Consider the following 26,738-nt stretch of genomic DNA (forward strand, 5'->3'; position numbering starts at 1 on the left):
ATATGCTGATAAAGGGTTGGGATTAAAATACAATGAAACAAACTCTCTCTCTCTCTCTCTCTCATGCCAAACAAAAAAGAAAAAAAACCAATATCTTCTACCAAAAATATGCTTCATAATAATTTTTTCATAGAATAAAATTCATCTTTTACCATCTTAATAGTAAAATTCTTAAAATTTTCATTTTTAATATAAATTACCAAATGGTCTACCCAAGTGAGTAAAAAAACTTTGATTAAACTAATGAAGTTTTCAAAGATATAAATAATACAAGAACACATTTTACAAAAGAAAATGGAATTGAGAAAATAAAGTATCTTCTCAGTAACTATTAAACCAATTAGCCAATTCTTTTTTTTTAAGAGCATTATTGGATGAGCTCAAATATTTGGGCTTGGGGAGGGTTCCTATTTTTGAAGGCTAAAATTTAAAAAAAAATTTATATACTATAGATAATTTTTTTTTTTTTGGGGTTTCTACTTGGAGTATATTGTGTTACAGGAATGATGATTGATCCAATGTGTGAATTGTGTGGTAAGGAAGTTGAAATGGCCTCTTATGTCTTTCGGAGTTGTCAATATGCTATTGAATATTGATGTTTAGGGTCTGTTTGGTTGAACGGGTGGAACAGTAGGAAGGTAGAAAATATTTTAATTTCTATAATTTTTGTTTGGTTGGGAGTAAAAAAGTGGAGGGATGAAAAAAGTAAGTTTGTATAAATTTACTCATGTACTCTTGTTAAAAATGATATTTAATTAAAATTTTAAAAAAAAAGTGACAAACAACCAAAAAAAAAAAACACAAAAAAAGCAAAAAAAGAAAAAGAAAAAAGAATATGAGCAATGTACACTGGACGAAGCCTGTCCAGTAAATCAAAAGAAAAAAGAAAAGAAAAAGAAAACAAAAGAAGAGGCAACGTTTCCAATCCACCCTATTTCCCTTTCAAACAAACACATCCTTAGAGTGCTTAGATTGTGCATTTTCCTAATATCATGGATGTTGCAAAGGAGTTTAAAGGTGTGGTAGCTTATGTTTAGGACGAACATGCTGGGATGGATAAAGGCATAAAGCCATTTTCTGTACAACTGCGTGGTTGATTTAGTGGAGTTGAAATGATCTAGGTGAGCAAATGAAGAGCCATGATTTTTTTTTTTTTTTAAGAGAGAGTTTCAACTTATAACGCCTGCTCCTGATGATAGATCTTTCATCAGACTAAGACATCAATTGATTTTTGTGTAGGTGAGAATTGAACCCTAGTACCTAGAAGAGCCATGAATTTGGTGATTAAGGCTTGTGAATATGAGAGTTTAAGGAGTTATAGACCATTCAAAATAAAATAATTATTTTATTAAAAAATAAAAATAATAAAATTGGCACCAACCTTGGAATCCTTTCTCCATTCATTTCCATGTGCATGAATTTGGTGGTTGCGAAGATTGATTGTCAATTGGGGATATGGATGGCTCTCAAGTTTCAACAATGCGACTATTCTAATGGCCAATGGGGAAGCCGTTGAGTCGTCACTTGTTCGTTTGTTGATTAGGCATTTCCATGGGTGAGTGAGCTTGCCAATTGTGTTTGCTGATCAAGGGTAGAGGGTTCTGGTGGGATATGTGGATTTAGGCCATGGTTAGTGGTAGTACAGGGCTGGATTTTGTTGACAACATGGCATTTTTGGTGAATTGCTTTTTTTTTTTTTTAATATATATTTTAAATTTTATTGTTTTGAATTTGTGATTCAATTATGATGTTATGGTGTTTGTTGTAACATTGATTTTGTTTTGCGGTGATTTAGGCTTGAAAATTGTCTCTTTTTTTTTCTTTGGTCAATCATGTGTTTATCAAAATGTCTATACCCATTTGTAAAGTGGTAATTTTTATCCATATTCATTGACCCACTCATTACCCACCTAATTCGGATAAGTCTTAACTCAACCCATTTGAAAATTTGGGTTAAATGGGTAAAGACCCATTAGGTTATTTAATTATATGAGTTTTAATGGATAAACTCACTAATACCTACTAAAACCCATCTAAAATTTAAATAAACAACATAAAATCTAAATTTCTAAAAAATGACCAAAATATTCCAAAACCCATAAAATTACCAAAATACCCCCAAAACCCAAAAAGTGACCAAAATACCCCCAAAACCTATAAATTACCAAAATACCCCCAAAACTCAACAAATGACCAAAATTCCTCCAAAATCAAATGAGCAAAATACCCCCGAAACCTAAAAATGACCAAAATACCCCAAAACTTTAAAATTACCAAAATAACCCCAAACCCAAAATTTACCAAAATACCCCCCAAAACCCAAAAAATGACCAAAATACCCTTTGAAACCTTAAAAATGACCAAAATACTTCCAAAACCCAAAAAATGACCAAAATACCCTTTGAAACCTTAAAAATGACCAAAATACTTCCAAAACCCAAAAAATGACCAAAATACCCCTGAAACCTTAAAACGACCAAAATACCCTCAAAACGACCAAAATACCTCCAAAATCTCTAAAATGAGCAAAATAACCCCCAAACCGTCTAAAATGTCCAAAATATCCCAAAAACCCAAAAAATAAACAAAATACCCATAAACCTAAAAAATGACTAAAATACCCCCTAAACCTTAAAAATGACCGAAATACCTTTGAAACCTTAAAATTACCAAAAATACCCCTGAAACCTAAAAATGACCAAAATACCTTCGAAACCTATAAAATGATTAAAATACCCTCGAAACTTGAAAAAAATTACCAAATTACCCTGTAACTCAAAAAATGACTGAAACACCTTCGAAACCCATAAAATTACCAAAATACCATTTGTAAGCAAAATAGTTTTAGTTATTAAAAGCTTTTTTATCATCAATTTTTTAAAATTTGTTTTTGATTCATATCATACCAATAACATTATTTCTTTGAAAACAACAGGTTTTTTTTTTGTTTTTTTTTTTTGAATCTTCAAAACAAGTTTTTTATGCTTTTAAAAACAATTTTGAAAATTCAAATTAAGTGTGCGTTTGACTCCAAATTAAAAAAGTCAACTTATATTACTATTCATCTTTTTTTGATATTATTCATGGGTCTCATTACACTTTTTGGTACTATTTATGGGTCCTACTGTACTATTTTAGCTAACTTTTACCTTTATCTACAGTCTTTTCAGCAAAAAGTTTTCAGTTTCAGCAAAATAGGTAGATCCCAAACAAACCCTAAAGGTGTGCATGGATTGGTTTGGAGGGGTTTTTCAATCCAATTCAAGGTTGTTGGGTTGAGAAATCCCCCACTCATCACTTGTGTATAGGGATGGAGTTAAAATTTAGAGTTAAGGGAGGCAATTTTATTACTGGTTATGTACAATGACTTCGACCTCTGATTCTATTGCTTAGCTACTAAGGGTTTTTTTTTTTTTTTTTTTGGGTCTTTAATGTGTGAGCTATTGGGTAAGAAAAAAAATCATTTTGTTTAAAATTTTTTAAAGGGTCAAGTTATTTGTTTGGGTAAAATTGGTTAGCTAGGGTTAAGTTTTTTTAGTTTTACTATTGGTAATTTTTGTTGTTGGACTAATTTTTTTGGGCTTGTATATTTTGTTAGATTTTAGATCCATAAATTTTTTTTATGGTCTTTAAAATAATGAACATGTTAGAGTTACAAATTTTTTTTACAAATTACTGATGTGATGAATAGTTATTGGTAAGTAAAAAAATAATGTAAGTGGTGGGCTTAAATGTGAACTAATAAGAATTTGCTACCATAACAATTTGAATAAATATTGTAGAAAAATTTGTGACTATATAATAATATATTTGGACAAAAGTGTAATTTTATATAAAAAAATTACTAAAATTAATACCAATATATATAATAATATTTTTTAAAGAAAAATTGGGGGGCATTGATCCCTAAGTCCAACCATGCCTCTGTCGGAACTTGCGTATAAAACCTACCCAACCCAATTCATATATGTTTGGTTGAGTTAGATTAAATTGAATTTGTGATTCAATTATGATGTTCTAGGGTTTGTTGCAACATTGATTTTGTTTCGTTGGTAATTTGGGCATGTAGACTCTCAATTTTTATTTTCTTTGGTCAATCTGAGTGTTGATCAAAATGTCCATACCCATCTATCTGTAAGCAAAATAATTTTGGTCATCGAAAGGTTTTTTTTATTTCTTTTTTTATTTTACTTCATTTAAAAAAAATCATTTTTGATTTATATCATACAAAACAAATTTTGTTTTTTGAAAAGAACAATTATTTTTTTATTTGAATCTTAAAACAAGCTTTTTATGCTTTTAAAAACAATTTTGAAAACACAAATTAGAGGTGGGGGTCTTTCAATCCAACCTGAATTTGTTGGGTTGGGAAATTCCCAACCAATTACTTGTGTAGAAAGTAGAAACTAACCCAATTGTAGGGTTAGACATGGGTTGAATTGGGTTAGTTTTTTTCAGAGAGGAAAAGAACACGAAATGGGGAGTAATGGCCAAGACTTACTCAGAGACTGAAAAAGAATCTGTATTTTTTTTTTATACCAATTGATTTTTTTTTTTAAAGTTTTAACATATGATGTCCGCTCTTAATGATGTTCTTTATCATCAAACCAAGTCACTAATTGATTTTTGGCATAGACGAAAATTGAAACTCAGATCTCTTATTCAATCATCATAAACTTTATCAATTGGGTTACTTGAAACTCACAATACCAGTTGAATTGGGTTAGTGAGATGTGCTTGTATGTCTTATGTCTTAAAATTAGACTTTCACTAATCATATAATTATTTTTAAATGAGTTAGATGAGTTGAAAAAACTATCTACCTGAACCCAACTCAAAATGCAAAATAAAATTCCAACCCTACTCAATCCACTAACTCAAGAATAATGCTAATGCCATAACAAAATCCACATCTTATGCTGCAATTTGTCCAAGTAAAAAGTTGTGAGTGATAGAGTAAAAATGATGAGTTTATGTGGAGAAACGAGATCTCATGCGCTAGGCATATACAAGAGTTTTACCTATGTGTGAGTCTATAATTTTACCATTCACAATTTGTGAAATTATGGCAAAAGTTGTGGGCTTTATTGTGTTACTGTTTATTCCCAACTCAAGCATCAGACTGGGTCGAAAAAATTTCTCCCAAAAAAGAAAAAGAAAAAGACTGGGTCGAATTGAACCGGTTTTTCACGCCGAAGAGACCAGACCCATGTATTATGTTTCTCACGCCGAAAAGACCAGATCCAGGTATGTTTCTCACGCTGAAGAGACCAGATCCATGTATGTTTCTCACGCGGTTACATTGGCTAGTCTTCGAGGCTTAGTCTTCGACGAGTAACAACCTGAGACTGAGAAAGCATGACTCACTTTAAATTATATATATTTTTCTTGCAACTTTTTATTTTATAATAATTTACCCTGTTTCTTTTTCCTGTTTAATTCGTACTTTTATTTTGATAATAATATAAAAAACCACCATCAATCTCTTGACTTAAAATTGTAGCCTTTCATTTTTTCAACTATATAGTCAAAGGTTTAATTTATTTCATTTTCTTTCTTTAACAAATTATTGCAATTGAATGGTCAACGGGCTTGTTTGGTATATGATTTCGAATAACAGTTTTTAATTTTAAACACTGAAAATTATGTTTTTTTTAAGGAGTATTTGAGTTAAGTTACTTTTTTTAGTGTGTTCAAACAATGAATTTGAAAAACTTCTCTTTCCAGATTTTTAATAAGGTTGTTCAATGACACTTTTGTAAATATATTGAAAACTATTAGACACATTTGATTAGATAACACATAAAACTTCTTTCTTCAATTCAGCCCACTCGTCAATAATTTTTTAACATAAAGGTACAATTATATTTTTTACACACCAAAACATAATATTTGAAACATGATACCAAACACAATTTTTTACTTTTTGAATATTGTAAACACGTGTGTTTTTCTTTTTCTTGGCATCTTAGACCGCAATTTTTACATTATTGTAAACAATGATACCCTAATTCCCCCCTGAATCTAAATAGGTGCAACTGGTGTTGAAACGAAATTATGAATTACGTTGTTCAAATCGAATGGTCTTAGGCTCTTAGCGAGGAATCAAAGTCACAGTCAGTCAGTCAGTCAGTCATTCACAGCCCCTTAACCCACGGTGTACCTTTCACCGTTAAAAGGAAAATGCAACGAGAATTTCACCTTCTTATTTGTCTCCCATTTTGAAGGGTATAAAAATGATCAGAATCAGATGGCTTTCCAAGCATTGCGGATACCTTCTCTTATTGTCTACAACCCCAAATCGCTCTTATTTTGCAAACCCCATTTCTTTTTTACCTTCAAAAGGTACATACATAACAAAAATGCTTTACTATAAAATTTTTGAGATTTTTTTTTTTAATTTATAAATTTTTTGGGGTGGGGTTGTGATAAAGTTTTGTTTTTTGTGTTGTGGGTATTATTAACCATTAATATTAAGGCTGGTGTAACTACTAACGTTGTTAAATGTTAATTTTTTTTTTAATTTTTTTTTTTTATGTGGGATATTGGTAAAGTTTAGTGTTTTGTGTTGTACTAACAAGGTTGTTAATTTTTGTGGGATATTTGTGAAATTTGTTTTTGTTGGTGTTGTAGATATTAAGGTTAGAGGAGCAGGTTGTTTGAGCGTGAGAGCAGCCATGTCAGCATCTGGGAAAGCCTCATCACAAGCCGTTGAGCGAGTTGTTGTTGTTGACAATGAAGAAGGGCAACGAGGAGTTGAGATTTTAAGGTCGGTTAATGATGAACACGGAGGTGTCATTGTGGAGCTGGTTGAGCCTATGGACGCTGCTGTGTATAGTTCCTCACTTAGAGCTTCCATTTCCCATTGGAGGCAACAGGTATTCAATCATTGTTCTTATCAACTTCTATCTAAATATTTGCTTTGTTTTCATAGTTGAAAGATCGGGCTTCATGGTTGTGTAACTTGTGTTGTTCTGTAATTGTTCATTATGGGTTATGAACTGATCTTGGTGTGATGTAGTATAGTTATTACAAGATGGGGATGGTAATCATGGGTATAAGGTGTTGTATATATGATTCTGGCTGATTGTGTTTTGTCATTAATTGGTGGGTTTATTTTTTTATTTTTGGTGCTTAATTGTGCTTTCTAGTATCCAAGAGTGTGCTGTGTGCATTTCCTACTTGTGCTAATTGCAAGGAAAGTTGAGTTGAATGTATTTGTCAATTTGAGCATGTTTGGTAAACTGGAACCTGTACATGCTTCTTGTTCTTCTACTTGTTCTCTCTCTAAGGAGAATTCGAGTATTCCATTTGACTTGGGATCACACCCTTATACATGCTTATTTATCTTTTGCTTACCTGTTTACATTGGTTAATGTAAAAAGTTCTATGTCTCAAAAAAAAAGTACAAAGTTCTGCTTATTTTATTTTATTTTAAATAAACGCCTGCAGGGTAAGAGGGGAGTTTGGATTAAGTTACCTATTGAATTAGCCAATCTTGTTGAAGCTACTGTTCAGGTGACTTTTTGTTTTTTTTTTTGGGTACAATTTTGTTTTATTGACTCCTCAGGAAGCTCATGTTTAAGAAAAAAATTGAGGTCTGGCTGGTTATATATTGCCCATTGACCTTATCCTCTGTCATATGCTTGTACAGCAAGGATTTTGGTACCACCATGCAGAGCCAAAGTACTTGATGCTTGTATATTGGATTCCTGAAGTTGATAATACTCTTCCTGCAAATGCCACACACCGAGTGGGTATTGGTGCATTTGTCATGAATGAGAAAAGAGAGGTATTCCCCTGCGACATATCATTAGAATGCCATCCTCTCTTTATAACTGGTTTTGCCTTGCTGTTTGATATTTGATATAATCTAATTAATAGCCATCTTTATGCTTGATCTCTCCAATGCTTGCCAGCATTCTATGATAGCCACCCCATCCCATACCCTGAAAAAAAAATGTTCGGGAAAACTTCTATAGGAAAGTGAAGCCTGCTATGCCCTTTAACTAGGGTTTGGTATTGGGAAACAATGTGCATTTAAAACGTCCATGCAAAGTTGCAAACATACTTCAAATTCATACTGCTGCTTCTTCTATCAAAATTTTTGGTTCACACTTGTCCTTCCTAGAGTGTGTTCTAGATCTTGTCAAATTGAACTTCATGATATAGGCTTGTGTCACTAAACTGTGATGACTCAGGAGATCCTTTGCTATGATTTTAGTTATTTTACATAGCATATACTCATTCATCTAACTGTTCAGAATGTTTTTCTTTTACTTTGTTATACCTATGGCAGGAATGAAGGGACCATTGCAGTTAATTTAACCATTCAGATTTAGCATTTTTTTGGTGTCATTTATTCTAACTCCAATCATTTATTACTGAACTTTTTCATTTGACAAATTTAAGTGCTACTCTCCCTCTCTCTCCCCTCCATGAATCTGTTATTTCTTGACAGTAGTTTTCACATTTTAGCAAGCACTTATGCTTCTTGCTTCTGAGATAATGCAAGAGACTGGTGTTCATTATATTGCGTATTTAAAATTGAGAGAATTACATTCTATGACTCTGGAGTCGTGTCTTATAGTTCTGGTTTTCAAATTTTATTTTTAGGTGTTAGTGGTCCAAGAAAACAGTGGAGTTTTCCGGGGAACAGGTGTCTGGAAGTTCCCTACGGGAGTTGTTGAAGAGGTAAGTGCATAAAGCTAATCTCCGCATGTTATGTGTATATTGTAGAACCATCTATTGTGTCTATTCTCCACTTATTGAACTTTATCATCTCCAAGGGGGAAGACATCTTTGATGCTGCAGTAAGAGAGGTTAAGGAAGAGACAGGAGTAAGTGAGAATTGCATGAATTTGATATTCAATTCATTCCAAGTTATTACAAATATCAGTTGCTTAAGCCTTGTGAATACTAGTTTATTGGTATAATTTTATTTCTAATGTTTCTGGGATTTCTGCTGCTTCAGGTTGACACAGAATTTGTGGAAGTATTAGCATTTAGGTATGAAATTTGCTTAAAATCAGATAATTTTGTGTTTGTTCATTTTACAGTCAAGGTGGTAAGTTGTCCTTGCTAGAATCCCTGAACCTGGCCAAACTTCTGCCTCTATGTCCTCACAGAACACTAATGCTCCTCCATCTTAAAGGAAATATGTGCTCTCTTTGCCCTTCATACTTGCTACAAAGTACTAACTGGTAAACATCCACGTAAATTGGAGGTTCCCAAAGTTCCTGTGTTCAAGACAAGGATATAAATCCCGTTCTTCATCTGTGTCTTATTGGTTTTTTTTTTTTTTGTCACTTTTTGTTAATTAATTAATCACTCTTTGACATGATTTACAGACAAAGCCACCAGGCCTTTTTTCAGAAGTCGGATTTGTTTTTTGTGTGCGTGCTGCGACCTCTTTCTTTTGACATCCAGAAACAGGATTCAGAGATTGCGGCAGCTGAGGTAATATTTAGTCAAAGTAGAAGATAAGAAAAAAATATTTTTCACTTGACATGTGTTTGCCATTCTCAAAGAAAAGAAATGCTTGCTTCGCAACCACTCCCCTCCCTGGTAATCGTAGTATAATGTTATCATGGCATCATCTAACATGCCCACCTCTTAACTTTATATTCTATATTCCCTTGATAAAAAATTTCTGCACTACACATCAAATATAATGTACTTGAAGGCTGAAACTAGTCTAATATATCAAATATGTTCAATTTTAGTGTCGTGTAAATTTAACAAAGAAAAGAGTTAAAATCAAAACGTAGCAGCATCTGCTTTAACGGACAAACTCTCCTCACGTTTTGCCTGCAGTGGATGCCAATCAAGGAGTATGCTGCCCAACCATTTGTCCAAAAACATGAACTCACAAAGTATCTTATTGAAATATGCCTGGCGAAGAATGATGGGGTGTATCCTGGGCTTTCTCCAGTGCCAACTGCAACTCCTATGCCAAGTTCTTCTGATAAAAAAAAGGCCTATTTGTACTTGTGTAGATCAGGCCTCAATAGGGACTAAGATGTTTGTCAGCCCCTGGAATTATTCTCTTACAAGGATTTAATTCTATAATTCTAGTTCTAGAAGTCTACATGTATTATTTATTCATTAAGTGAACGATGCTGCTCTACATGAGGGGAAGCCAAACATTAAAACAAATAATTTGTTGCTTATCATCTTTCTTTCAAATTTGTGAAAAGATGATAGCTTCAAGCTGAATTTTGGTTGTTATACAATAAAGAAGATAATAAAGTTGCATTGGATTTCGTAGTTGTTTCAAAGTTGATTTCTTATTCCATCCATGGGCAATAGAATTAACAAATACCGAAGGAGAAGCTGTCATTGTTGAGGGGCTTTGTTATATACATTTCATTGCAATCCTACTAAGAATAGCCATTAAGTTGCCTGCAATTATAAACCAAATCTTGATATGCTATTTGAATAAAAGAAACCCCAATTCAATATTGGGTTCAAGTGGCAGCTAGAGCATGAATATATTGGGCAAGATTTTTCCTTTTGGAGTTGGCGATACCTATATGTAAAATATCTTTGGTATACATTGAAGTAAATTTGCTTTATCAACTGAATCTAGTAGGCTGGTTTCTGATAAGAATACCGTGGCTAGTTATGCATCACTAGGTGGATGGACTTAAGCTTAACCACACGAATGATTCTTACTCTATATTCTCTGTAGTCACTTGTCGTTCTCAACCATTAATGTGACCCCAAAAGTTGGTTACTACACATCTATGTCAAGTTGTCAACGATCTCACTCGGCTTATTAAAATGCGGCAGTAGCGTATTTTCGATGAGATATTTTTGTAAAAATGAAAATGCTATTACAACTTTTGACAAGCTAATGAATTTGAAAAATAACATTGCTCTATCTTTCAACTTTTTTCTTTATTTGTTAAAGCGGTAATTAAGTTGTGATATGGTAATTAATATTGTTTTCATGGCTTTTCATTCCTGTTAATGTACGCCAATTATACTTTATAATCTCAACAGTGGTGAAAAAAGTCCTGAAATTTTTTTTGTGTCGCTTTGATCTGTAGTTTGAAAAATCTCCTACTTGAGAAACTTTATCAATTACCTATGGCATACGATTAATACCACCGACTTGTGATGTAGACAAAAGGCCAGGCCATGAAACACCTAAAGCTAAAAGCTGTCAACACATCATTATCACCTCCCTTTTCCCTTAAGGACAGTGCAAACTCTGTCGGCCTCCTGCTAGCTGCTGCACTCTTGCCCGAGGGAAAATCTTGTTAAACACTTACTATTGCCCATTCTATATATGAGAGAGAGAGAGAGAGAGAGAGAGAGAGAGAGAGAGAGAGAGAGAATATGTTGCTAGCGAAGCTCTAGATAAAACCACACCTCCACTCCAAGTAAGAGTAAATATAGAGTGAGTTTGTGAATTCAAGACTAATCAGGTAGAGTAATGATTATCATGTACTTGTTATTGCACACTCCGGATATATTTTATTTGAAATTATTTTTTGAAAATAGAATTTCAAAAGAAGTATATATAGTATGCGTTTAGATACTGCTTATTTTGTTAAAAACTGAAAAAAAAAAAAAAATCTTCGGTTACTATTCACTTTTAAAATTACTGTTCATATGTCTGATTGCACTGTTCATGTCCCATGAACAGTGCAAGAGGCGCTGAGTTGAAAAAAAAAAAAAACTAAAACGCAAACGCAAACGCAGCAGATGCAGCCTGATCCAAACGGAGCTATAGGCTAGGTTTGGATACAAATTATTTCCTACGCGTCAACATTTTCATCGTTTTCCTCTTCTTTTTTGTTGTTGTTGTTGTTGTTGTTGTTGCATGCTTTTCAAAGGGGACAAAAATGACTGTTCACGCACTGTTTACATACTGTTTACGCACTGTTCACAGGACCCACAACTACTTTATTCAGAAAAAAAATATTAAAAATAGGTCCTACGGTACTATTCACACATTTAAAAATTATTTTTTTACAATATTTTCAATTTTCAGTTTTCAGTTTCCAGCTGTATCCAAACGAATTAGGTGTAAAAGATTATTTAGTGGTAAGAGCAACCACAAATGTGGGAGTTCTATTTTGATAAAGCCTAGCACCAAACCTTACTCTTGATTGCAGGCTTGGCCTCGCAGGACCAGTAGCTAGCTAGATAGCCATTAAAGTAAAGACACCGTGTGTAACTAACACTGTTTCTTTTTTAGTAGCTATTAAAAATGATAAACAAAACCAGTGGGTAGGGGGAGGCTAAGAATTAAGCTAGCTAGCTATCATGGCCTTTTGGAACACTAGTTAATGAATGTTGTTCTTCTTTTTAATTCAAATTCCTCATCCATTGTGATAGTGCTTGAGCCAAAAGATGTTTTAAACCTTTGGGTTGCTATAAGGAGTATCGACTATGTCTTTGCCACAGTTTTATGATAGATATCATACATATGTTGAAAGGTTGTAACTCCCTTCTCAAAAAAAAAAAAAAAAAAAAAGCAAAAAAGCAAAAAAGAAAAAAGAAGAAGAAAAGAAAGAAAGAAAATTTGTAACTCTGGACCTTAATATTCAAAGAAGAACCACACCACCCTTTGATTCTTTGCGAAAGGCCCGACCTCCTAAGACTAAACAACAAAACCAATTGGAGCATTGACAGCAATATTGTTCTTTTAAATGCTAATAATTTTAGTAATTATACATTGAACTCTGACTAGGGGTTATGGACAAACTTGTTTAGTACATTTTGTCAACCACTCAAAAAGTTGACAATTGGGCATTTCATTTTGAAATGAAAAGGCAGAAATGATTGCAATTCTTCCTAATTTATAGGTTTGGAACAAAGAGATCATCTTCATACATGATGAAATAAAGAGAATACATTTTTTTAAAGAGAATTTTAACCTATGGCGTCCGTTTCTAATAATAGTTCTTTATCATTAGACCAAAATATCAATAAATTTTTGGTGTAGGCGGAGATTGAACTCTAAATCTTTTATACTATCATCAAAAACTTTACTAGTTGAGCTAACTGGAACCTACAAAGAGAATACATTTCAAAGTTAAGATTTTCAACGGTGTATATGATATTAAGTCATTTAAATTTTTGAATGACGTAACACTAGTGACATTTTTTTATTTTCAATAAGTCTAATAACAAAACAAATTTTACAATACTTTTTGTAATTATTAAGGTGATAAATTGTGATTAATATACATTAAAATTTATGTTAATAGTCCAATGAAAATGATATCGCATTGATCACAATTTCTCATTTCAATAACTTGTAAAAAAAGTTGTAAATATTTATTGTGTTCATAGTATTATTATTAAAGTTATAATATGAAAGCTATATCATGACAGTGATATATTTTAAATGAAGATGATCTTTTTCTAAGAAAAATAAATAGAGGAGAAGTAAAGGAGGAGGGCTCCTCTCTCCCCATCTCCCTTATCCAAGTATAGGGTAATTAGGTTTAAATTGATACAAAAATATAGAGACAATATATATATTTTTGCTAACTACAATTATGGAGACAATTATTCATATAGAAAAAGTAGTGAAAACTCTTAAGTTGGAACTAGCCAAATTCAAATGGAGACAAAGATGCTTCGTCTCTTTTCCTATGAGGGGTAATCGCTAGATATATAGACAAAGCAGTCGACAAGTATAGTAGCAAAATAGGATCTACATTACTCACTCAAACAATTAACTCTAACCGGCCATTTCTTGTGTACTGATCACCGACCCCATAAATAGGCTTTGTTATTATAGTTTTTGCTGAACTGCATATCTGTATTCTCAAGCCAAATGGTGTTATACTATATATTCTGCCTTAATTTGAATTATGAAGTTTGAAAATAATAAACAAAACCTCTCTCTATATACATACATACATATATATGAATTATGAACTAAAGCATCACTTGCTTATCTAAAAAAGAAAACCACTTTGCTAGAATTATAGCAAAGAAAACTATTAAAATTTACCACAAATATAATTAATATGATATAAAGTCATTACAATTTACAATGCTTAATGGGAAGATCTAACAAGAGTGGCAATATCCTAGTGTTAATGTGGGTATACATTTTATCTATCTTTCTTCCCCCAAAAACTCCTGCATTAGCTTCACACAAGCAATCTCCTAATTAAAAGCACAGTGAGAAAACAAAACAAATTATATAGAAAAAACAAAGCATACCATCATAATCATCCACAATCCACACTATATAGCAAATAGAATCAACAACACCATTCCATTATACAAACCAAAAGAACACAACAAAATCATATCCTTCAAAACACTTAACAAAAACCTACCTTGGCCTTCCAGACGAGGCTCCACTAGCACTACCAGATCCATACATATGGCCTTGATGATAATTATTCTGATGATAGTTATGCTGCTGCTGCTGATGATGATGATTATGCCCCATCATCATCATAGTTGACTGTACCCCACCATACAACATCCCACCCCCAGAATTCCCACTATTCCCAACAACAGTACTACTACCATCTCCAATACCATCTCTACTATCTCCATGTCTTCCTCCCATGGCTGCTGTACTTCTCTCTCCTTCCATTTCTCTAAACTTCTGCAGATAAATCTTCAAAGGCTCAACATACTCTTCAAACCCAAGTGTAGTCATGGCCCACAGAAGATCATCACCGTTGATTGTCTTCCTCTTCTCTCTCTGACACTTATCAGAAGCCTCCCCAGTGATGAAGCTAATGAACTCTGACACACACTCTTGTACAGTCTCTTTAGCTTCCTTTGAGATCTTTGCGTTGGCTGGTAACGCTCTCTTCATGATCCTACTCACGTTTGCTATTGGCAAAAACCTGTCTTGCTCTCTTGGTGACAAGTTTGTGTTGTTTTGCCCTCCAGAATCATTGTCTGAGTCAGCCATATACGAACACTTTCACACACACCCAGCTAGCCAGTAGTGGTTAGCCCAGAATATATATATATATATCAAACAAATACAAACTTCTTGAGGTTGATTCTATACACACACACAACAAAAAAAAAGGTTGGGTCTAAATGTCACCAAAAAAAAAAAGAAGAAAAAGAGAAACTGTACTGCATGAATAGAATATATATGTGTGACTGAGTGTTTAGAATTGTAGTTTGGTTTAGGGTTTTAGTGAGAAAGCTGAACTGGGAAGGTTGAATATAGGTGGATTTTTTTAAGGGTGGGCTGTAGTGGGTTTGTGACTTTTGTGGGTATAGGGGGGGATATTTAAGTTTAATTATGGTATTAATGTTGGATTAAATATTAAATCCAATGTGACAGATGGGATGGTATTGGACCGTTCATTTTTATGATAAGATTATGACACGTGGACATGGGATGTGCCGTTGGATGAAGATGGAGGAGAGGAGATCTGGTTCTGTCTGAGGTATTAGCACGTGATCCAGGCCTTCGGTTTGGTTGGCTCAGCTTGGCTCTGGCCTCTACCTAGACTAGCTTTTAAGCCAAAGCTGGTTGCATGGGAAAAAAAAAAATGTAAAATAGAATATAATTACTAATGGTGCAATTTAAAATCATAATTGTTAATCATTCCCTAATCAATTAATTACTTTAAAACGGTAAGAGTTCTTTTTATATTGGATGTAAAACGAGGTATAAAGTTTTATAATGACTAGTTACCATGATTAGTTTATTAACTTAATAGTTAGGTGAAGTGTGTGATATTTATGCAATAATTTAGTGAAATAAAAGCACTTATTTATGGAAAAGAGTACTTATTGAATTTCTTAGCTTCACTAGTGTTAAATAATTTTTTTTTAAAGAACAAGTTATAGAGAATTCAAAATTATATGATATCTATCATTTACAAAACCCTCAAATAAAAATAAATAATAGACAAACGTTCTTAAGCTTAATAACACTATTGTGTAATACCCCCGTGCACCTTTAGTGTGCGGTGGTCACTTCACAAGTATAAATACCTGTGGAGTGTGGGGGATAAAGGTCGGGGTTCAAGTTTCCAAGAGGGTACTTCACATATATTTATACTTAGATTAGGTTAGAGTAAAAATTCTATCTTGTATAAAAAAAAAAAAAAAACACTGTCGTGTAATAATTAGTAACAATACATTTTGGAAGCAAAAACAATCTTATAAGTTATAACTTTGTCTAATGACACTTATTCCTCCAAGCATATGAGGTGATAAGATTGTGAGTTCGAATCACAATGAGTGCCTAAATATATGAGGTGATAACTAAGACTGAGTTCAAAAACTAGAATGCATATCCTTTGCACTGCACCTAGCCAAAAATATAATAGGTAATACGATGACTGTATGAGAGAAAGGACTAACCTATAAATTGCTTATTGGAAGGTCTCATTTATGTTCGAGCTTTGATATAAGAGTCCTTTTATTAAAGTTTATAAATAAATAAAAAAGTCCTTTTATTAAAGAGAAATTTTGGGATTTAAATTCACAAGTCAAAACATGGATTTCATTTTGTCTTTTGTAAGAGGTGGATTGGAACTATATAAGAGCAATTTATAATTTTTTTTTTCTAAATAAAAAAAAGTGAATTTCTGATATGAACTCATCGACTCTATGCCAATTTGCTAAGTGATGACAATGAGTAATATCACATGTACTATCGAGACATTAATGACACTATCATCATAGGCACAATATATTCATTAAAATGTCACTGTCGAAACAGTACTCCGAACAATCCAGCAGTATTCCTACCAAATATGAGGTAAAGTAAAACAGTACCAAAACTCCTACCATCACATTACACCCGCAGTGGTTATATTACTTTCTTCATAATATATAAGTTCATGTAACAATGCGTCCCACACATGACACATATTGTGGAGGCTCAACCTTCTCAAGCCAGTGTTGGCAAGCTGCCATGTTATCCAGTGAACTTATTTCGTCATCCTTACAAATTGATGATGGCCAATTGGTTAATTCATTGTGGGACCTTCTGTCAAATCCTAGACTTACGATCAAATATTCGTAGAAAATAGCCAATAAGATCATCCAATGGCCTGAATAGTCTAGGACTTTTTTTACTTGATTGTCCACTTTGGGCGGTTCTGATCTTAAGCAATAAGCAATGAATTTGTGGGGTCCTCCCCTTGATGTTAAAACATGCTCCGTGGGCTCATTGATGATTAGGATTGGGGCCACTTCATCACTTTGCTTAATTAAGGGTGCACCACCTCATTAATTCATAATTTAATGGTTTTTACAATGATTCTATTGGCCATGTTCTGATGTTGGAAGCATGCAGGGGTTCCACTTCACAAAGTGGTGTGTTTTATCTGCAAAAACCAACAGTGATTCAGTTTAGCAAAAGATATAAAAGAACTGCTTATTTGTCAAAAGTTCATTATTTCATTACTTTGTGTCAAAACTCACAAAAGAATATTTTAAATATTTATTTATTATATTGTTGAATATTAGCTGTGATAATATATTATAAATATCCTAAAATATATATGGAAGATGAAACATAAAATAAAGTAATACAAAAACACAAGAGTTACGTGGTTCATTCTGACGATTTACGTCCATAGAAGAAACACTAACAATACACTAACTATGATTAATAAACTTTTAGTACAAGTAGGAGTCTTGACTTGCACAAAAAGTAAAATTAGGCATGAACTTATGTTATTGAATTAATATATCTCCAACGAAAATGATATAAAGGACATGCATTATCATATTAGTTTATGAATATTTTTTAACAAAATTGATAGTAATTTAAACATTTTTTTTCCATGCTCTGAAGGTCATGTTTCAGTACAAGACCAGTAGGTAATATCCAAAACTCTTTTCCTATATTTTAGGCCTTCCCAATATGCATTCTGTTTGCTAAAGTATCTGTTAGATGACAAAGAACGAAGAAACAAAAAGGTGTAAAGTTATAGAGGCAGGGTTCTAAGATAATTTAGATTAATTATTAGAGATAGCAAAAAGAAGCTGTGTAACTTGGAATCTTATTATTATGAGACTTAATGCTTGTGGTAAAGCAAATTTATAGTAAAGAAAAAGGCTTAATTATCGTACCATATATAATAATATAAGGATCCGGCTTGTGTCCAGTGGCCAGTGGCCACTGGACACGTGTCCACATCGCAACAAACTCCACCCATAATATAATAAATGAGTAAGCAGGCCAAAACATATATGCCAAAGGGAGTTCTTAAGTTGGTAGAGCCCTTACTGACATTGCTTGAGCATCATTGGGTGTGGTGGGTCGCACCACTTTCTATGTCACTGGAGATCACCCCGTAGCACCGTATGGTGGTCACTGCACTGGTCATTACCGACTCACCTTTTCTAACCTTTATATCCAATAATTAATATTGGCATAGCCCCACGTTTGGGCATGTAACTTAACTTATGTATTATTTAGTAGTACATAGAGCAACAAAGTTTTTTTTTTTGATAGGAGCAACAAAGTTGTTCTTTTTTGTTTTTTAGTCTTCCCTTTCTTGGGATAAGGTTTAAACTATCTATAGAACATTAGAACCCTCAATCCAAACAATCCATAGATAGGTGCATGGGTGTATATGAGTGGGTTGAGAGATTTTCACAATCCAAACCCAACCCAATCCACCATGATTGGATTGAAAAAAAACCCAACCCAATTCACATTAATCAAGTTAAAGTTGGACCCATGAATTAGATAGTTTATAAGATTATCAACAGAAAGAATAGTAGATTTATAATTTTATTAATGTTTGTTAATCAAACTTGAGCATAACACCAAACCAACATAAACTATTTCTTTTAGTGCATTAAACCAACACAAATAACAATAGATTTATAATATTTTAAATATATATTAAATATATGTGGGTTAGGTCAAGTAAGCGGATTTGTGAATTTCTTGACCTGTACTTGACTCAAGACTGTTGTAAATATATTTTTTTGTTTCTGCAATTCAACCCAACTTATTGTAAAAAAAAAAAATATTTGGCAATTCAACCCAACCCATCAACCCCCTAAAAACCAAACCAACCTAACCCAACCCTTTGAGTTAAATTGGATTGGATTGGTTTTAGCGAATTGGTGAGTTAGCTGCACTCCCCAAAGTAACCTTCTATGCTCCTTTCAATGTGTTTGGCTCCTTTGGGATAACAGTGTATAATATAAGCAAAAGGGAATTGACATGAGTTATTAGCGTTTTTCTTTTGATAGGTAGTTATTAGTCAATTTGAAAAAATTGTTATCATGTAGGACTCTGTATAATATGTCTAATTGTATACGATGATGACAAAAAAATTTTAAAAAAAAAATTAAAAAAGTCTATGGCAAAACCTGTTATTGAATTTGACGTAGACACTATTTATTTAATAATAAAAAAATCGAAAACTTTGGAGTTATTGTTTATGTGCTTGAATTGCCAACCATTATTACAAATTAAAGCAGCTATCGTGTGTAACTCTATTACTAGCATAAGTAAAAGTACCATATTATAATTTAAAAAAAAAAATTGTATTGTAGATTTTCCCTTAAATATGGGGGCTATAAGAAAATTTTTCTCAAAATAAAGTGGTCTGAACAATTAGGTTTGACTTCATAACACATTTCTTAATTATTAAACCCTATGAATTTGGCTAAGAATTTTATAGCCCAACTAGCATTTCTTGGTGCTTTCAGCAAAGGTATTCAGAACTCAAATCCTCACACCCCTAATTATCAATGTATTAAAAAAAAAGGAAAAAAAAAAACCCTATGAATTTGTGAATCCCATCATCTGCTCTTGGTATCAATTATAATATTTTATGACAAGTGTGAAATGGATTGAGGTACATCCAAAATTAGAAAAAAAAAAAAAAAAGCTAAATATTTTATTTTAATTTTCTCACTGGTACTTATTTAAATTTTTTATTATTAACTTTCAGATTTGTCTTGGAGCATTTGATAGAACTCATTCTAGTAACTATGTAGGTTGATGACCAACCTAGATATTGGAAAGAAAGGGTCACCTTTCTACTAATTTGGTAGGAGTGTGTGATCCAAATCTAAAATTTGTTTATGTATTTTTCTAAGTAGGAGAGTTTTGCATTTGATTAATGATAGGTCAAAAATGTATTTACCCATTGTGATGAATTAATTGATTAATAACCCAAGTTTATTAATTAATCAAATTAACATGCAATGTACGTGACAGCACAAACAAATCACCAACTAAAATATAATGCAGCGGAAAATAAATTTGACAATGTGATTTGTTTTCGAATGGGGAAAACCTCCAAGATAAAAACCCCACCAGGTGATTTTAAGGTTATCACTCCCGAGAATTTACTATTATCACAACAAGAGGTTACAAGTAAAGGAATACCAGTACCTTATATCAACCTACAGTTGAACCCTTACCCCAATACCCAATTGGACTTGTTCTATAGTGACAATCTTTCATTTTAATGACAGATCCCAGTAAATGACTAACTAATAGATGCGCGGATCTCAGTACGCAACTTAACTACCAACTTGAGAAGGATGTTGGCTACAAAGTTCTTCAATTCATCACACGATAAAAATCACAAAATTGATTGGTCACAAAACCTTATGGTGTACAAACACAGCAGTTTCTTCAAGATGAACTAGGGCAAACTAGGTTTCTGGTCATAATTTGCAGGAGCAACTCTTTGCTTCACACTTGTGCAACTTGAGCAACCTGTGACGGCTCTTAAAATAATCCTTATATATGTTTAGAGTTGTGAGAAAAGAAGACCCAAACATACATTCACAGATTGGAATGAAATCAAATCTGAAAAATTGATTTTCATAAATCTCGACAGATATCCTATCTATCGAGCAGCTGTCGAGTCTCGAGCTAAAATAACTTTTTAAGCCTCAATAGATACTAGCAGTCGAGCTAGTTGTTAAAGTTTTAATGAATAACATTTCTTCACTTGATTCTTAGACAGACTTGCATGGCTTTATCACTTGATCTTAAAAACCTTGTTTCTTAAAGCATTAAACACAACCTAGATCTACCTAATTACAAGTAAAATGCATTTTGTCAAAGGATTAGCCAATTCCATAAAATATTGACATGTGTTCCTAACATGAATCACATATGTCCTAACAATTAACAAGTTCTTCGAAATGCTTTAGGTGGGAGTAGTTGTTATATTGTTATTGATGATGAGCGAAAATCCACCAGTTGTTACGTGGTCCTCACCTTAGTCGAAACAACACATGCACAACAACAGACAAGACCAACAAAGAGCACTGGTATGGTGCCGGCCAAAAACGCTCCGAAAGTCAAGTTAGAGTTTGTTTACAACCCTAGAATGCCAGAGTCGAGTTAATTATGCGTACCTTGCTTTATGAGGGTTTTGGAGTATATATAGTAGCGTAGGGCCGGAATTCACGCTTTGGTCAAGAAGTCCTTTCCTTCTAGGAGAGTAACTCGTGGAATTTCGTATCTCTTATAGTTCTTTTTCTTATATGAATCTTTTTGACTAAGGCCAAACGTGTAGCACAAGAACTTTCCTTATATGCATGTACACGGTGGACAAAACAAGCTATGGATGAAGGTTGGGTTATTCCCTTCAGCTTTTACTTATTAAGGTCGTCAGCCTATGTATGTATTTGGTGAGGTCGTCAACCTACATATGCCACCAGAAAGGTCGTCAGCCTATGTATGCCACCAACAAGGTCGTCAGCATAGGACCTTCAGCTTTGACTCCATCTTTTCTTCCTTCAGCCCAACGCTGTCAGACATGAGGTGTAGCCATGGATGCCAAAAGGAGACATTTTATTGACAAGAGCTGACAGACTTGATACTCCCGTCAGCCTTCTTAAGGTATTAGTAACTTGTAAAATCACCCTCATCAATTATATAAATAGTACATATATGCATGACTGAGTACTACCTTGGGCATGCATGATATCCTAATGGTCCAGGCTTTTTAGATCCTAATTGAGGAACTATACACCACCCTTTTTTTTTTTTGATAAGTAGGAACTATATACCACCTAAATGATTGGACCTAAAAAATGTAGATAATTACATAGAGCTATTTATCTTTGTCATTTTGGATTGTTAAAAAAGCAGTGGAGTATATTGCACACACCATCTTTTTTCAGCATCATAACACAAATTAGATTATCTATGCATCTTTTAAACTTCATTATTTCGTTTAAGTCCAACAATTTGTTGATCCTGCTTTACAATGGAAGAAAACAGGATCAACATGGAAGAAAGCATAATTAATTCTCAAGATAGGATTACATGTGTTCAAGTTACTACTAAATGGTTAACATTTCGTGATATTTTAGCTATGAAGATGTTTTATGATTATCAAGCACAAAAAGGTCACGTGAATCCTCCACAGTTCTTTGTAGACTAGTTTATAATTATTAGAAATTTTTATTATTTTTGGGATTTTTGTATAATTTTTCTTTGTATGTTGGATATATCACTATATCAAATTTTATGGTGTTGACCTTTATTTCACACGGTGGTCCAAGGTGGGCTACCATGGGCATGCTGCATGCTTAAATGAGGTAATTTGGACATGCTAGGATGCCTAAAGGAGGTTATTTAGATAGATCAGCATGCCTAAAGGAGGTTATTTAGATAGATCAGCATGCCTAAAGGAGGTTATTTGAGCATGCCACAGACTTGGTAGGGTGCATGCGAGGCTACCATGGGCATGCTAGCATGCCCAAAGTAGATTATTTGGGCATGCTTGCATGCACGCCACATCGCCTCTTCCCACCCTTGGCCAAATTAGCTTGTGCCTTTTAAAAAATTATATTCCTAAATATATTCTATGATTTTAGAGAGGGTTTCCAACAATCGGATAGGCATTTCAAAAAAAAATTCTAATTTTTATGATTTTTCCTAACTTTCAACTTCCAAAAATCATTATAAAAAATGTTGAATTTGGCCTTGAAATTTTTCCTACTTCAAGGTTGGATTTTACTTAGCATGTGTGCAAAAAATTAGATCAAGATTCAAAAATTTTCTCTAAAATAGGCCATTATGTTTCCTCAATAAATCAATGTTTCTTATTGCCAAGCAGGATTCATTCTTAAGTGCTCTTCAAGGGAGGAAGAGTAGGAGATGTCTGAAGAGGTTATCTAGCCTTGGTAGCAACATGCCCCCCAGGTGCTACCATGACCTTCGAGGGGTTGCAAAGGCATGCCATATGGCCTTGGCAGCGATGTGCCCCCCCAAGTGCTGCCATGGCCTTCAAGTGAATGCAAAGGCATGCCATAGCCTTGGCAGCCCACCCATGGTGCATGCCATGGCCTTGGTTGTGTGCCCACGCTGGCTTGTCATGGCCTAGGCAACATGCACGCAAGCATGTCATGACCTTGGCTACGTGCCTGTGTCGATTGCCATGGCCTAAGTAGTGTGCACACGGGCATGGCTTGGGTTGCGTGCCAATGCTGGGCAACCATGGCTTTGGCAACATGGACGCGAGGCTTATGTATGTATATACACACACATGTTGAATCTGGTCTTGAAAAATTTTCTACTTCAAGGTTGGATTTTTCTCAGCATGTGTGCAAAAAATCATGACACAATTTGAAGATTTGCCCTAAAAAGGCCATTCTGCTTTCTTAACAAATCAATATTTCCTAGTGCTAAGCAGGATTCGATCCTAAGTACTCTTTAAGGGGAAAAGAGTAGGATATGTCCGAAGAGATTATTTGGCTTTGGCAGCACCGTGCCCCTCAGGTGTTGCCATGGCCTTCGAGGGGCCATGGTAGTATGTACACAGGCATGCCATAGCCTAGGTTGTGCCCACGCTGGACTGCCACGGTGTTGATGCTTATTTCACAAGGCACATAAAATGGATTTAATTTCATATTGCTACGCTGCTATTGTTGTTTTCTTGTATTATATTTATCATTTTTGCCTTCTTGTAATTGGAACTTTTTATTTATATATTTTTGCTCAAACCTTAACCAAATATGAGATTCAATAAAATAGATCCTTAGAACTCAAGCCTCATTTAATGGCTGTGTGCCCACGCAGGGTTGCGTTGGTGTTGATGTTTATTTCACAAGGAACATAAAATAGGTTTAATTTCATGTTGCAACGCTGTTCTTGTTGTTATCTTGTATTATATTTATCATTATTGCCTTCTTGTAATTGAAACTTTTTATTTATTTATTTATTTTTGCCTCAAACCTTAACCAAATATGGGATTCAATAAAATAGAACTTGATACCTCAAGCCTCTCTTAAGAGAATAAGGAGCCATAAATATCTTTCTAATCTTATCTTCTTCATCTTAATCTTTCTAAAATAAGGGGTTTCTCCATGTTCAAGAACTTGAAGCTTCCATCTTCTATGCTTTTGGACATGGAGCCCCCATGCTTGTTTATGTGACATTTGTGTATTTATAGTTTGTTTTATCTATTATTTCAAAAAAAAAAAAGTTTGTTTTATCTATGTTCATATTGTTTAGCATGTTATATATTATGTCTATGTTATGTTAAGCCTTCTATGCTTACACACCATTTTCCACCATGGATGAAGCTTGAAAATTTATGTAAAAAATATGTTTAAGACTAAATATCCATTTTTTTTTTATATTAAAACTCTCTTTTGCAATCAAAAGCTTCTAGCTTTATGTTTCATTTAGAGTCTTGAATATCAAAGAGACATTTTTATGGTTAGAAGTTTTGAACTTCATTAAATCTGCCCCTCAAGCCTCATGAGACTATCATTGTAATAGGGAGCTATGTGGAGCAGAATTTGAGATCTCAAGTCTCATTTAAGAACCAAGGCCAAGGCAAACATTATAAACAACACACCACTTAGGTTCCTTCTGAACAATTGTGAAGTATTATTATATTTATTTTAGATTTACATCATTTATAATTTTTCAACTTATTATATCAACCACCTCTCTCTTAATTTATTAAATATTAATAAAATTGTTTACTTTAATAAATTTGCTTGTGCTTTAAGAACAATGTCTTTGCATGGGAATATACTAAAATAAGTAAAAGTGTTTTTTTTTTTTATTTAATCAAAATAATTTCTACTTGAAAGATTATTATAACATATTTTTTGGCCAAAATGGGCAAATGCCTTTTTCGTGCAAAAAAAAAAAGCATTATGCCTCATTTCCCAAACTAATTAGGGAAATGCCCATCTTTTGAAACTCGACTTTCTCAAAATCGAGTTAAGTCTTATAGCGACTTTTTAAGGACCTATAGCAGCGTTTTGGAACTCGAGCTTCATGACATCGAGTTAGAGGTAAAAAAGAAAAAGAAAAACTTGTATGGAACTCGAATTCATGGAGCTCGAGTTACAACACGCCGCTATAGGTTCTTAAAATGTCGCTATAGGCTCCTTAAAACGTCGCTATAGGGTTCCAAATTTTTTTTTAAAAACTCGATTTTGAGAAAATCGAGTTTCAAAAGAGGGGCATTTTCCTAATTAGTTTAACAAATGGGGCATTTGCCCCTTCTTTTTGGGCGAAATGGGCATTTTCCCATTTTCGCTCATATTTTTTCATACTTATTTATGTTGTACTTTTTTTTTTATGAACCTTATTTATGTTGTACTATTTTCTATTAATTTTATAATATCATGAAAATTTATTTGAAAGTTTGTTTCAATTTTTATTAGAAAAGTTTTGTCAATTTTTCTAATAATATTGTTTGTTTGTTTAGCCTCTTAAAGCAAATTGTTTAATCTAATATATTAGCTAAGTGATTACTTAGGTTAATTATGAGATCTAGGTTAAACAAAGATGGATCATATTATGCACAGTAATGGAAAATAAAGAACAGAACGATATGATGATCTAGAAAAACCAATAAAACCAACAGATTCAAGGTAAAAACTAAGGGAGGATTTAACCTAACTATCTTGAAGGTAAAACAAATCCACTATAGAGAATCATAGTTTTTAAAATCAGATTTAGCCCTAAATCTATTGCTACCTCTAGTAATAACTTACTGACATGGCCACGTGCAAGTTTAGAATCCACAGACTCTTTCTATCTTGTATTTGCACCACACAAGCACCCACGCTTGTGACTTTGAGATCCCACTCAAAGGTTTTAGATCACGGCTTATTGATCTTTGCAGCAACTAAATTCCACCAACACTTGATTATAGATCTTGTTCTGGTAGATGCTTGTAGAGTTAGAAGATACAGAACATCTCAGATCTCATAGGAGTAACTCACAGGTCTTCCAAGAGTCTTCAAAACGTAGCTAGGGTTTTCCTTTTATACATAGGAGTGTTGGACTGAAACCCTAAACCTTTTCACGGGCTTGGGCTTGTTTAAAGTTCTGTAGAAATTCTTTTTCTGCGATTTTCGATCGATCGAGTTTAATTCTTGATCGGTCGAGCTTCACTGAATTTCAGTTCTTTTTCTTGCAGCTTAAATGTTCTTGGAACTTGACTTGTACAACCTTGAGCATTGTCTAATAAATCCTATAGACTCTAAGATCTATATCCAGATAAGTTTGTGTTCGCGATTTACCAATTGTTCTAAACTTTTAGAACTTAACATTTACCAATTTAATATACCTTTATTTGTATTTTACTTAATTACTAAATTTATTATGATATCATCATAGTTTGAACGTGATTGAATTTCGGTTTAACCTTAAAAATCTTAAATCTCTCTCTTTTTTGGTTCTTTGAATGGTCCAAGTTTGAAAATCATGCATTATCCTAATCCAAGATCTTATATTAGGATCTACATAGTCCAAATTCTACTTGTACTGTAAGTAAAGTAACCTTAGGGTTAATTTA

The 26,738-nt window shown here is 33.4% G+C and overlaps 2 protein-coding genes across 3 annotated transcripts; one reads left to right on the forward strand and one right to left on the reverse strand.

The window, feature by feature from the left end:
- The first annotated feature begins 5,116 nt into the window (after positions 1 to 5,116).
- On the forward strand, positions 5,117 to 10,265 carry LOC142633986 (nudix hydrolase 2). Of its 2 annotated transcripts, none has more exons than XM_075808254.1 (9): positions 5,117 to 5,247; positions 6,634 to 6,878; positions 7,453 to 7,518; positions 7,655 to 7,792; positions 8,617 to 8,694; positions 8,790 to 8,840; positions 8,975 to 9,009; positions 9,351 to 9,459; positions 9,817 to 10,265. In XM_075808254.1, exons 1-9 carry the CDS (start codon positions 5,217 to 5,219, stop codon positions 10,018 to 10,020), a joined length of 957 nt encoding a protein of 318 aa, XP_075664369.1. In that variant the 5' UTR covers positions 5,117 to 5,216; the 3' UTR covers positions 10,021 to 10,265. The 2 variants fall into 2 exon arrangements, with proteins under 2 accessions (XP_075664369.1, XP_075664368.1); XM_075808253.1 differs by lacking the exon at positions 5,117 to 5,247 and adding an exon at positions 6,058 to 6,345.
- A 3,691-nt stretch (positions 10,266 to 13,956) lies between these two features.
- LOC142634329 (nuclear transcription factor Y subunit B-3) lies at positions 13,957 to 15,217 on the reverse strand. Its single transcript, XM_075808623.1, has 2 exons — positions 14,316 to 15,217; positions 13,957 to 14,139 (listed from the first exon to the last, which is right to left on the reverse strand). The coding sequence occupies exons 1-2, from the start codon at positions 14,906 to 14,908 to the stop codon at positions 14,124 to 14,126; spliced, it is 609 nt and encodes a 202-aa protein (XP_075664738.1). The 5' UTR covers positions 14,909 to 15,217; the 3' UTR covers positions 13,957 to 14,123.
- Positions 15,218 to 26,738: the final 11,521 nt, after the last annotated feature.

This window comes from Castanea sativa, chromosome 5 (assembly GCF_040712315.1).
Source record: "Castanea sativa cultivar Marrone di Chiusa Pesio chromosome 5, ASM4071231v1".
Lineage (NCBI taxonomy): Eukaryota > Viridiplantae > Streptophyta > Magnoliopsida > Fagales > Fagaceae > Castanea > Castanea sativa.